Here is a 13,595-nt window from a genome sequence, read left to right as displayed (position 1 = left end):
GTAATATTAGTTTCAGGTGTAGAATTTAGTGATTCAACACTTACATACAACAAGTGCTCTCTTAATCTCCATCACCTATTTAACCCATCCTTCTCACCCACCTCCCTTCTGGTCACCATCAGTTTGTTTTCTATAGTTAAGAGTCTATTTCCTGGTTTTCTCCTCTTTTTTCCCTTTCTAGGTCCGTTTGTTTTCTTTCTTAAATTTCACATATGAGCAAAATCATACAGTATTTGTTTTTGTCTGACTAACTTATTTTGCTTAATATAACACCCTCGAGTTCTATTCACATTGTTGCAAAGGGCAAGATTTCATTCTTTTTTTATGACTGAGTAGTATTCCTGTGTGTGTGTGTGTGTGTGTGTGTGTGTATAGATACCACATCTTTTCCGATTCATTTGTCAATGGACTTTGGGGCTCTATACAAAATTTGCTATTCTTGATAATACTGCTATATATGTCAAGGGGCATGTATCCCCTCAAAATAATATTTTTGTATTCTTTGGGTAAATAGTAGTACAATAGGTGGATCATATTGTAGTTCTATTTTTAACATTTTGAGGAACCTCCATACTGTTCCAGAGTGGCTTCACCAGTTTCCATTCCATAAACAATGTAAGATGATTCCCCTTTCTCCATATCTTCACCAGTACCTGTTGTTTCTTGTGTTCTTAATTTTATCCTTTCTGGACATCCAGATGGCCAACAGGCACATGAAAAGATGCTCAACATCGCTCCTCATCAGGGAAATACAAATCAAAACCACACTCAGGTATCACCTCACGCCAGTCAGAGTGGCCAAAATGAACAAATCAGGAGACTATAGATGCTGGAGAGGATGTGGAGAAACGGGAACTCTCTTGCACTGTTGGTGGGAATGCGAACTGGTGCAGCCACTCTGGAAAACAGTGTGGAGGTTCCTCAAAAAGTTAAAAATAGACCTACCCTATGACCCAGCAGTAGCACTGCTAGGAATTTACCCAAGGGATACAGGAGTACTGATGCATAGGGGCACTTTTTATAGCAGCACTCTCAACAATAGCCAAATTGTGGAAAAAGCCTAAATGTCCATCAACTGATGAATGGATAAAGAAATTGTGGTTTATATACACAATGGAGTACTACGTGGCAATGAGAAAGCATGAAATATGGCCCTTTGTAGCAACGTGGATAGAACTGGAGAGTGTTATGCTAAGTGAAATAAGTCATACAGAGAAAGACAGATACCATATATTTTCACTCTTATGTGGATCCTGAGAAACTTAACAGAAACCCATGGGGGAGGGGAAGGAAAAAAAAAGATAAAAAAGAGGTTAGAGTGGGAGAGAGAGCCAAAGCATAAGAGACTCTTAAAAACAGAACAAATTGAGGGTTGATGGGGGGTGGGGGGGAGGGTAGGTGATGGGCATTGAAGAGGGCATCTTTTGGGATGAGCACTGGGTGTTGTATGGAAACTAAGTTGACAATAAATTTCATATAATAAAAAAAAATATCCTTTCTGACAGGTGTGAGGTGGTATCTCATTGTGGTTTTGATTTGTATTTCCCTAATGATGTGTGTTGTTGAGTATCTTTCCATGTTGGGCCATCTGTGTGTCTTTGGAAAAAAAATGTTCATTTCTTCCCATTTCTTAAATGGATTATTTCTTGGGTGTTGAGTTTTATAAGATATTCATAGATTTAGGATACTAATCCTTCTTCAGATATGTCATTTGCAAATATCACCTCCCATTCTGTAGGTTGCCTTTCAGTTTTTTTGATTGTTCCCTTCATTGTGCAGCAGGTCTTGATTTTGATGAAGTCCCACGTTTATTTTGGCAGTTGTTTCCCTCGTGTCAGGAGACATATCTAGTAAGAAGTTGCTATGGTTGATGTCAAAGAGATTGTTGCCTGTGTTCTCCTCTAGGATTTTAATGGTTTCCTGTCTCACATTTATGTCTTTCATCCATTTTGACTTTATTTTTGTGTATAATGTAAGAAATTTGTCCAGTTTCCTTCTTCCACATGTTGCTGTCCAGTTTTCCCAACACCATTTGTTGAAGAGACTGTCTTTTATACACTGGATATTCTTTCTTGCTTTGTTGAAGATTAAGTGACCATATAGTTGTGGGGTCATATATGGATTTTCTATTCTGTTCTATTGATTTTTTAAAAATTTTTTAAAATGCTTACTTATTTTTGAGAGAGAGAGACAGAGTACGAACAGTAGAAGGACAGAGAGAGAGAGAGAGAGAGAGAGAGAGAGAGAGAGAGAGAGAGAAACACAGAATCCGAAGCAAGATCCAGGCTCCAAGCCATCAGCACAGAGCCTGACGCGGGGCTCAAACCCACAAACTGCGAGATCATGACCTGAGCCGAAGTCAGACGCCTATCCAACTGAGCCACCCAGGAACCCCTATTCTATTCCGTTGATCTATGTATCTGTTTTTGTGCCAGTACTATACTGTCTTGATGACTACAGCTTTGTAATACAACTTGATGTCCAGAATTTTGATGCCTTCTGCTTTGCTTTTGTTTTTCAAATGCTTTGATTATTCAGGGTCTTTGTGTAGTTCAATACAAATTTTAGGACTGTTTGTTCTAGCTCTGTGAAAAATATTAATAGTATTTTAATAAAGAGTGCATTAAATGTGTAGATTGCATTGGGTAGTGTAGACATTTTAACAATATTTGTTTGTCCAATCCATGAACATGGAATGTTTTTTCCATTTCTTTGTGTCATCTTCAATTTCTTTCATTAGTGTTTTATAGGTTTCAGATTGCAGATCTTTAACCTCTTTGGTTAGGTTTATTCCTTGGTATCTTATGGTTTTTTGGTGCAATTGTAAATGGGATTGATTCCTTAATTTCTCTTTCTGTTTCTTCATCATTGGTGTATAGAAACACAATAAATTTCTGTACATTAATTTTGTATCCTGTGACTTGACTGAATTCAAGTATCAGTTCTATCAATTTTTTGGTAGTCTTTTACATTTTCTGTGTAGAGTAAGGTGTCATCTGCAAATAGTGAAAGTTTGATTTCTTCCTTACCGATTTGGATGCCTTTTATTTCTTTTTGTTGCCTGATTGCTCAGGCCTGAAATTCCAGCACTGTGTTAAATAACAGTGGTGAGAGTGGACCTCCCTGTCTTGTCCCTGACCATTCTCAGTTTTTCCTCATTGAGGATGATACTAGGTGTGGGATTTTTCAAATATGGCCTTCATTATGTTGATGTATATCCCATCTAACTCTACCTTGTTGAAGGCTTTTATCATGAATATATGTTGTACTCTGTCAAATGCTTTTTCTGCATCTTTTCAAAGGATCATATGGTTCTTATCCTTTCTTTTATTAATGTAGTGTATCACATTGGTTGATTTTTGAATATTGAACCATCCTTGCATCCCAGATAAATCCCACTTGATCATGGTAAATGATTCTTTTGATGTACTGTTGGATTCAATATGGTAGTATTTTGTTGATAATTTTTCCATCCATGTTCATCAGGGATATTGTCTTGTACTTCTCTGTTTTGTCTCTTGGTCTGGTTTTGGAATCAAGTTAATGCTGGCCTCATAGAATCAATTTGGAAGTTTTCCTTCCATTTTTACTTCTTGGAATAGTTTGAGAAGAACAGGTCTTAACTCCTCTTAAAATGTTTTATAGAATTCCCGGTGAAGCTGTTTGGTCCTGGACTTTTGTTTATTGGGAGATTTTTGATTACTAAATGAATTTCTTTGCTGGTTATCACTTCGTTCAAGTTTTCTATTTGTTCCTGTTTCAGTTTTTGACATTTATATATTTCTAGGAATTCATAAATTTTCTTCCAGTTTGCCCAATTTGTTGGCATATACTTTTTCATAATGTTCTGAAATAATTGTTTGTATTTCTGTGGTGTTGGTTGTTAAACTTCTTTTCCCATTTGTGATTTTATTTGGGTCCTTTCTCTTTTTGATAAGTCTGGCTAGGGGGTTATCAATTTTATTTATGTTTTTCAAAGAACCAGCTCCTGGTTTCTTGATCTGTTCAGAATTTTTTTAGTTTTCTTATCATTTCTTTCTGCTCTTCTATTATTTCCTTTCTTCTGCTGGCATTAGGCTTTGCCTGTTCTTTTTGTAGCTCCTTTAGGTGTAGGGTTAGGTGATTTATTTGAGATTTGTCTTGCTTCTTGAGGTAAGCCTATATTGTTATATACTTCCCCTGTAGGACCACTTTTGTTGCATTCCAAAGGTTATGGACTGTCTTGGTTTTATTTGGTTCAGTGTTTTGTTTTATTTTGTTTTAATTCCTTGTTTTACTTCCTGGTTGACCCATTCATTCTTCAGTAGCATGTTGTTTAACTTCCATGTATTTGTGGTCTTTGCAAGTTTTTTCCTGTGATTGACTTCAAATACCAGCCTTGTGGTCAGAAGAAATGCATGGTAGGATCTCAATCATTTTGTACTTGTTGAGGCCTGATTTGTGACCTAGTATTTGATCTATTCTGGAGAGTGTTCCATGTGTACTTCAAAAAAATGTGTATTCTGCTTTAGGATGAAATGGGATGTTAAAGTACCCTACTATCATTGTAGTATTATTCATTAGTTCTATTTATGTTTGTTATTAATTGTTTTCTACCTTTGGGTTCCTTCATGTGGGAAGCATAAATATTTACAATTGTTAGATCTTTTTGTTGGATAGTCTCCTTTATTATGATACAGTGACCTTCATTTCTTGTTACAGTCTTTAAAGTCTAGTTTGCCTAAGTATTGCCATCATGGCTTTGTTTTGATGACATTTGCATGATAAAGATTTCTCCATCCCCTCCCTTTCAATCTGCAGGTGTCTTTAGGTCTACAATGAGTCTCTTATAGGCAGCATTTAGATGGGTCTTGTTTTCTTATCTATTCTGACACTATATGTCTCTTCTTATCCATTCTGACACTATATGTCCCTTGATTGGAGCATTTTGTCCATTTACATTCAGAGGAATTATTGATAGATATGTATATATTGCCATTTTATTACTTGTTTTGTTATTTCTGGAGATTTTCTCTGTATCTTGCTTGTCTTTGTCACTTTTGGTTTTCCTTTCCAGTCAAAGAGTTTCCTTTATTATTTTTGTAGGGATGGTTTAGTGGTCACAGATTGCTTCTGGTTTTGTTTGTCTGGGCAAGTGTTTATTTCTCCTATTCTGAATGCTAGCCTTACTGGATAGAGTATTCTTGGCTCTATATTTTCCCCATTAATCATGTTTAATTTATCATGTCAGCCCCTTCTGGCTTGCCAAGTTTCTGTGGACAGATCTGCAGGTAGTCTTATGGGTCCTCCCTTGTAAATTAGCTACTTCTTTTTTGTCTTGCCACTTTCTGTTCTGTTTGTTTGTTTGTTTATATCTATATTTTGTAAACTTAATTACCATATGGCTTGGTGTTGGATTGCTTTAGTTGATTTTGATTAGAGTTCTCTGTACTACCTTCTGGATATAGATGTCTGTTTCCTTCCCCAGATTAGGGGAGTTTTCAGCTATTGTTTCCTCAAATAAATTTTCTGCCCCCTTTTCTTTTTTTTTTTTCTGAAACTTATATAATACAAATGTTACTGTATTGTGTTTGATGTAGTCACTGAGTTCCCTAAGTCTATTCTTGTGATCCAGAATTCTTCTTTCTCTCTTTTGTTCATATCTGTCCATTATTTAATCTTCTATATCGCTGATTTGTTCCTGTGCTGCTTCTATCCGTGTGTCATTGCATTCAGTCTGTTTTGAATCTCTGTTATTACATTTTACATTTCCTTCTGATTGTTTTTTAAGTCCTTTATTTCTGTGGTAAGGGTCCCCCTGAAGTCTTCCATTCTTTTCTCAAGCTCAGTGATGATTGTTGCTTTAATACTATATCATGCATATTACTATGTTTTTTTTTTTTTTTTCACTTAGATCTGTGTGACCTTGTTGTTTCATTTGGGATGATTTTTTGTCTAAGGCTCTGTCGTCTTCTCTGTGTTAGAAAACCTGTTATGTTCCCTGCTCCTGAGAGTAATGGCTTTATGAAGAAGTCATATAGTGTCCTGGGCCTGGTGCTTTAGGGAGTATCTCTGGTGTGTGCTGTGTGCACTCTACTGCTTGTTTTGGCTGCTCTATCCTTCAGACCGGTAGTCTGCAGAGGCTCTCCTTGCCTGCATTGGGCAGTATTTATTCCTTGGCCTGTGTGTGGCAAGTTTCAACTAAATGTGTTCTGTGGTCTGCTTGTTCAGTGAGACCTGATACTACTTCCAGTAGAAGTGAAGCTTTGCAGAACTCTCTTGTCCCTTGATGTGGACTGGTTTCTGCTGGTCTTCTGGGGAAGGGCCCCGCCACCCTGGGTCTGAGTCAAACATGACCTAGAAGAGCAGTAGGTACACAGTTCAGAGGTGTTGGACCTGGTGTAAGCAAGTTAGGCAGCCATTGTAGGTGGTTTACATTGTGGTGTTTACATCAGGCATTTCTATGTTTATGCTCAGGAGTCGAGGAGGAAAATGGTGCCATGCAGCTCCTCTGTCCCTGGAGAGGGGTCTCAGTGCTTGTTGTCCTTAGGGAAGGAGTTTGAGAAGAGAGAATAGTCTCCCTCCCGTGTGTCCCAGGAATTCTTTGGATAGTTGTTTTCTTTTCTTTCTTTCTTTCTTTTTTTTTTAATTATTGTCAAGTTGGCTAACATACAATGTATACACTGTGTTCTTGGTTTTGGGGGTAGATTCCCGTGATTCATCACTTACATACAACACCCAGTGCTCATCCCAACAAGTGCCCTCCTCAATGCCCCTTTCCTCTCTCCCCCGCTCTCCTCCATCAACCCTCAGTTTTTTCTCTGTATTTAAGAATCTTTTATGGTTTGCCTCCCTCCCTCTCTGTTTGTAACTATTTTTCCCCCTTCTCTTTACCCATGGTCTTCTGTTAAGTTTCTCAAGTTCCACATATGAGTGAAAACATATGATATCTGTCTTTCTCTGACTGACTTATTTCACTTAGGATAATACCCTCCAGTTCCATCCACGTTGCTGCAAATGGCAGGATTTCATTCTTTCTCATTTCATTGTATATATAAACCTCATCTTCTTTATCCATTCATCAGTTAATGGACATTTAAGCTCTTTACATAATTTGGGTATTATTGAAAGTGCTGTTATAAACATTGGGGTACATGTGCCCCTATGTATCGGCACTCCTGTATCCTTTGGATAAATTCCTAGCAATGCTATTGCTGGGTCGTAGGGTAGTTCTATTGTTAATTTTTTGAGGAATCTCCACACTGTTTTCCAGAGGGGCTGCACCAGTTTGCATTCCTACTAACAGTGCAACAGGGTTCCCATTTCTCAACATCCTTGCCAGCATCTGTTGTTTCCTGAGTTGTTAATTTTAGCTACTCTGACTGGCGTTAGCTGGTATCTCAGTGTGGTTTTGATTTGTATTTCCCTGATGATGAGTGATGTTGAGCAACTTTTCATATGTCTGTTGGCTATCTGGATGCCTTCTTTGGAAAAGTGTCCATTTATGTCTTCTGCCCATTTCTTTACTGCATTATTTGTTTTTCAGGTGTTGAGTTTGGTAAGTTCTTTATAGATTTTTGATGCTAACCCTTTATCCAATACGTCATTTGCAAATATTTTTCCCATTCCGTCAGTTGCTTTTTAGTTTTGTTGATTGTTTTCCTTTGCAGTGCAGAAGCTTTTTATCCTGATGAGGTCCCAATAGTTCATTTTTACTTTTGATTCCCTTGCCTTTGGAGATGTGTCGAGCAAGAAATGGCTGCGGTTGAGGTCAAAGAAGTTGTTGCCTGTTTTCTCCTCTAGGGTTTTGATAATTTCTTGTCTCACATTTAGGTCTTTCATCCATTTTGACTTTATTATTATTTATGGTGTAAGAAAATGTCTAGTTTCATTCTTCTGCATGTTGCTGTCCAGTTCTCCCAGCACCATATGCTAAAGAGACTTATCTTTTTTGCATTGGATACTCTTTCCTGGTTTGTCGAAAATTAGTTGGCCATACATTTGTAGTGCCAATTCTGGGTTCTCTATTCTATTCCATTGGTCTATGTGTCTGTTTTTGTGCCAATACCATGCTGTCTTGATGATTACAGCTTTGTAGTAGATGCTAAAGTCTGGGATTGTGATCCCTCCGGCTTTTGTTTTCTTTTTCAACATTACCCTGGCTATTCAAGGTTTTTTGTGGTTCCGTACAAATTTTAGGATTGTTTGTTCTAGCTGTGAGAAGAATGCTGGTGCAATTTTGATTGGGATTGCATTGAATGTGTAGATTGCTTTGGGTAGTATTGACATTTTAACAATATTTATTCTTCTAATCTATGAACCTGGAATGTGTTTCCATTTCTTTGTGTCTTCAATTTCTTTCGTAAGTTTTCTTTAGTTTTCAGCATATGCATCTTTTACATCTTTGGTTAGGTTTATTCCTAGGTATTTTATGGTTCTTGGTGCAATTGTAAGTGGGATTGATTTCTTGATTTCTCTTTCTGTTGTTTCATTATTGGTATATAGAAATGCAATCGATGTCTCTACATTGTTTTTGTATCCTCCAACTTTGCTGAATTCGTGTATGAGTTCTAGCAGCTTTTTGGTGGAGTCTGTTGGGTTTTCCATGTAGAGTATCATGTCATCTGCAAAAAGTGAAAGTTTGACTTATTATTTGCCAATTTGGATGCCTTTTATTTCATTTTGTTGTCTGATTTGTGACGCTAGGACTTCCAACACTATGTTAAGCAACAGTGGTGAAAGTAGACATCCCTGTCATGTTCCTGGTCTCAGGGAGAAACTTCTCAGAACAGCAGGCTGTTCTCCCCGCCCCTTCTCCACAGTTTCTTTTGCCTCCCTGGCGCTCATCTGGGATTCAGACCCTGACATCTTAAACAATCTCGCTCCGCTCTCCCTGGTACAAGGGAAGTGCCGCTCCGCCCTGCCAATAAAAGGTCTCTAGCTGGCGGGTGCAGGTGGGGATCTTTGTCCTTGGAGAGGCTATATACCTTCTTCCCACAGCACTCAAGGGAGGGGGTTGTTTTCTCCCATTTGGACTGTGTCTCTGAGCTAGTTACTGAGCCTGGGGCTGGCTCTCCTCCTTCCCAGGTGGTCGAACAGGGGAGCTGGCCCCAGTCTGGAGAAAGCCCCGCAGTTAGAGATTGGATCTTTCTCCGTTTTTTTTTTTCCGATTCGCAGTATGTGTTTTTTTTGTTTTCCAAATACAATCCAACACTTCTACAGCCTCTTTCTTTTACTTTTGTTTCTTCACAGAAGGGGATCCATCCCCTCCGTGCCTACGCCACCCGTTTTATCTCTCCCAGTTTGCAATCACGCACCTATGGCCTGCCAGGTTGTCCCCGTGGGCCCCTGGAGACATCCCTGTCACTCTGCAGCCCTGGCTCTTGGAATTCCAAGTCCTCTGGCCTCAACACTGCTGTGTTTGAGGGATGATGTAACTTCGGGACCGCCTACTTCCCCGCCATATTGGATTCTTTCGGATAGTTGTTTTCAAGCTGCCTGCTCCCAGGTTGTTTGCCTGTCTTCTCTCCAGTAGCAACACAGTGCCCTTCTGGGTCTATCCCAGCCAAGCCTGCTGACTTTAAAAACTCCAGTCTTTAGGGAAGTGGTGTTATGTAGGGGCCTATGCTGGTCTTCTTGGGAAGGGTCCCATTGCACTGGGACTGAGGGAGAGAAGGGTAGTAGTGCTGGAGTCAAGGGGTATGGGACTTGGAGCAAGCTGCTTAGGCAAACAGTGTGGGGCAGAGGTGCCCTAGACAGGTGGCGAGACTTTTATGCTGTGGAGTTGGGGAGGGAAATGACAAGGCAGGTTCCTTTGTCCCTGGAGAGGTGTCTCTGTGAATGCTACGTCTCAGATCTCAGGGATGTTTTCCAAGCAGAGCGAATAATCTCTCTCCTATATGTCTCGGTTCTTCAAATGTCTATTTCCATGCCATCTGCCCCACCACCACTGGGTTTGTTTGCCTGCCTTCTCTCCAGGAGTAGGGCAGTACTCTCTAAGGGCTCTATCCCAGCCTAACAGTAGACATTTAAGGCCCCAGCCAGTGGCTTTAGGGAAATGTTCTCCTCGTGTGTTCCCCCGTACGCTCCTATCTCTCTTTGCCTTTCTCTGAGACCAGGGCTTCCTCCTCACCCGCCCCCCCCCCCCCCACCTCACACACCATAGCACCAGAGATCTTTTACTCCCCAAACCATGGCTCTGTACTTCCTACCTTCCTCTATGTGGCCTCTTCTCTCCTTCTAGTTGTGTCAGTCCTCAGGTTGATTTCTTGGGTATTCAGAATGATTTGATAGTTATCTAGTTGTGTTTGATAAGATCAGCCTGGGGTCCTACTATGCTGCCATATTAGCTCTTCTCCTCAACATTTTATTTCTTAATATTTAAGTTAATGTTCTTTCATTGTACCTTTTTTAGTATAGTGTTTATTGTATTAATTTTAATAAGACATTTTATTAAGTATACTTAGACTTTTGAGTTATAATTTATTGCTTTTCCTGGCCTCATATCTTTTATTTTCAACAAATTCAGTTAGTTTCATATTTAAGTGTGTGTGTGTGTGTGTGTGTGTGTGTGTGTATAGGCAATGAGAAACCACTTATTCATCAAGCATTTATTAGATAGCACATCTATAGAGCAGTCAGTAGGTGTTGTGAGGGACACATAAGGAGATATATTAGGGTTTTCCCTCAGGGGAGTTAAAGTCTACTTCAGAGGTAAAGCATATACTGGACAACCAAAGGACTGGTAAAGAGAACTGATAAATAAATGCAAGGTAAACTGCATTGTATGTATTGTGGGGGCATGGAGTAATTAGAATGATATATATGGTTGGTTTAAGGAAGATTTTTTGGAAATATTTAAATTTTTTATAACAGATTTTTAAAATATGTAATTATTTTTGAGAATGGGAGAATTATCATGTTATGGGGAGTAAGATGAATAGCCCAGGAGAAACAAAAAATATGAGCCAAAACATGGAGATTAGACTTGATAGATTAAGAGTTAGAGATGGTATGTCAAAGCAGAAAAGATGAGACCAGAAAATTGTGTATAAAGAGGGTGATTTGGGTTAGAGGCAGGAAGAAGATTTTATGGGGTAGGGTTTAGAGATCATATAAGGAAGAGCTGATATATGTTCTTGAGCAATTGGTTAGCAGATGTTTACTTCCCAAGACCTATTATATATTGTTGAGTAGCAGGGAACTCAATGAAGTATAGGTTCTGTGGCAGGTAAACCCTCTAGGTGAAATGCATGATGTAGATGGACTGAACAGGAGCCAGTTTTATCAGTGAAGGCAATATGGACTTAGAATGTTAGTAGTAGTGTAACTTTGAAAGTGGGACTTCCAGTAGAGTAATAGACACTAATACAAAAAATATAGCAGGAAAGAATACAGAAAGATCCTCTTAGATACCACATTGTGATAAGCCAACTTAAACTTTATGACAGACTTTTTCTAGCTCTGTCACACCATCAATAATAAAAATAATAATCTTTGGGGGTGCCTGGGTGGCTCAGTTGGTTAAGTGTCCGACTTTGGCTCACGTCATGATCTCATGGTTCATGGGTTCGAACCCCGCATCAGGCTCTGTGCTGACAGCTCAGAGCCTGGAGCCTGCTTCAGATTCTTTGTCTCCCTCTCTCTCTGCCCCTCTCATGCTTGCTCTCTCTCTCTAAAATAAATAAACATTAAACAAATAATAATCTTATTATTAATCTTATTACTGTGACAGGCTTTTTGCTTGTGATACCATGATGATTAATTTATTAATCTTCAAAACAATCATATATAACATCCATATTATAGATGGATAATTAAGGTCAGAGAAGATAAATAACTTTTCTGAATTCACAGAGTTATCTAATCACAGGGTCAGGGTTTGAACCTTGTGCTGTTTATTCTGAAGCCTGTGCTCATAAGCACTTTTGATTTGTTTCTAAAATATAGTTGCCCTGTCTTCCTTAAATTCTCAAAAGTGTACATGAGACATGCCCTGTTAAACTCTGAAATCTTTATGTCTATTTTTCAAGTATCAATTATATTTCATGTTGTATTGGTACCTTAACAGATGAGTGTTTAGTGTGTGGTTTACATAAGGCAAAATGTATACTAAACTTGATAATATAAATGGGGCAAAGAAATAAAAAATTGCCATTAAAATAATATAAAAATGGAGTCGGTACAGTTAGCAAAAGTGTATTGTTATAATTTCTCATTAGTCAGGATTTGCATGAAGATGTTGAAGAAACTGGTGCACTGCAGAAAAATCATGCTTCTGTGACATCTGTGAACCCCACAGAAGGGGAACATTCTGCCTATCTGCCTTCGGAAGATGAGTCATCGTGCACTGTGAGTTGTCAAATACCCACAGAACAAACTCCAAACAGTGATCTAGAGAGTTCTCTAGAAATAAATGATGTTGAAGCAACAGGGGAAGAAGAAAAGCATTGTGATGATAAAACTTGTGTGAAGTCAGCTTCAGAAGAAGAAACAAGTGAAAATGTGCTTACAACAGAAGACACCACACTGCAACCAAGGAAAAATAGGATTACTTACTCACAAATTATTAAAGAAGGCAGGAGATTTAATATCGATTTAGTATCAAAGGTAAGTACCAGTTTTCATCATCTTATAATAAAACAATACTAATTTTTAGTTGATTGAAAATAGCATCTGGGACCATATTCCCAATTTTCATAATTTTATTTTCTGAAGTGTAAAACATATATTTTTATAAAGAGATAGTATCCAGAAATTAATAATTCAGTTAAAATATTCTTTAAATATAGTTAAAATGCATTAAAAAATGCTCAGTAGTATATCACAATGATACTTTTATACTGGAGCACAGAGTCCACTCTAATATTCTTCTGCATAGACACTATGAATTCTATCAAGAGAAAAATTCTAACAAACCTAATTAAAAATTCATGTTATTTATAGTCAGTTTATTAAATGAACTTGTTTTCAGCTCGTCTATATAGTAACTATTTTAACAACTATTAACAACTGTTAACAACAACTATTTTAACAATGATGATAAACATTCTAAATAAACCAATGCATTTTTGAAAATCATCTATTTAGATATGAGGGCTTTGGAGGATAATTTAATTGTGGGGGACAGGGAGGGTGGGAAGAATGCAATATCTGGTTATGTTTCAATCCTTAACTCTAATGTTAGGCCATTGTGACTTCAGAGGAGGTACCTGAGTCTTTGGAGGGTATAATGTTGTATTGGGTTTATAGGAAGCAAGGTTAATATAAGTGCAAAAAGAATAGAAAACCAGTAAGATAAAGGATAATGGTCTTTAAAAGTTAGATATAGGGCTTGGAGAAAGTAGAAAGAAACAGAACAAATCCCATAAATTGGGAGTAAGCAATAAGAAATCAAAAAGAAGTATGGGAGGGTAGTAGGTAACATTAGAGTTGTCTCAGACTAGGCTTTTCAATTTAATGTGCTCTCTTGAAGTTTCAAGTTACAGAATAGAGAGACTAATCAATTGCATGTTCCCCACATTTTGCTGATACAATCCCAGTACTCATACTACTGCTCTTTTTTTTTTTAACTTTTTTAAAAAAATGTTTTTATTTATTTTTGAGAGACAGAGGCA

General features: G+C 38.0%; 1 protein-coding gene across 2 annotated transcripts in view; it reads left to right on the top strand.

Annotated features, from left to right (window-relative positions):
• The window catches only part of CHM (CHM Rab escort protein), a 272,466-nt gene that overhangs the window by 91,320 nt on the left and 167,551 nt on the right, over window positions 1–13,595 (top strand). For both annotated transcript variants that reach the window (XM_030305231.1, XM_032592095.1), the window contains exon 5: window positions 12,201–12,588. In XM_030305231.1, the coding sequence (XP_030161091.1) occupies window positions 12,201–12,588 (388 nt within the window). The remainder of the gene's footprint in view (window positions 1–12,200; window positions 12,589–13,595) is intronic.

Source organism: Lynx canadensis, chromosome X, assembly GCF_007474595.2.
Source record: "Lynx canadensis isolate LIC74 chromosome X, mLynCan4.pri.v2, whole genome shotgun sequence".
NCBI lineage: Eukaryota > Metazoa > Chordata > Mammalia > Carnivora > Felidae > Lynx > Lynx canadensis.
The sequence above is the reverse complement of the archived record's forward strand: the minus strand, read 5'-3'. Positions and strand labels throughout refer to the sequence as shown.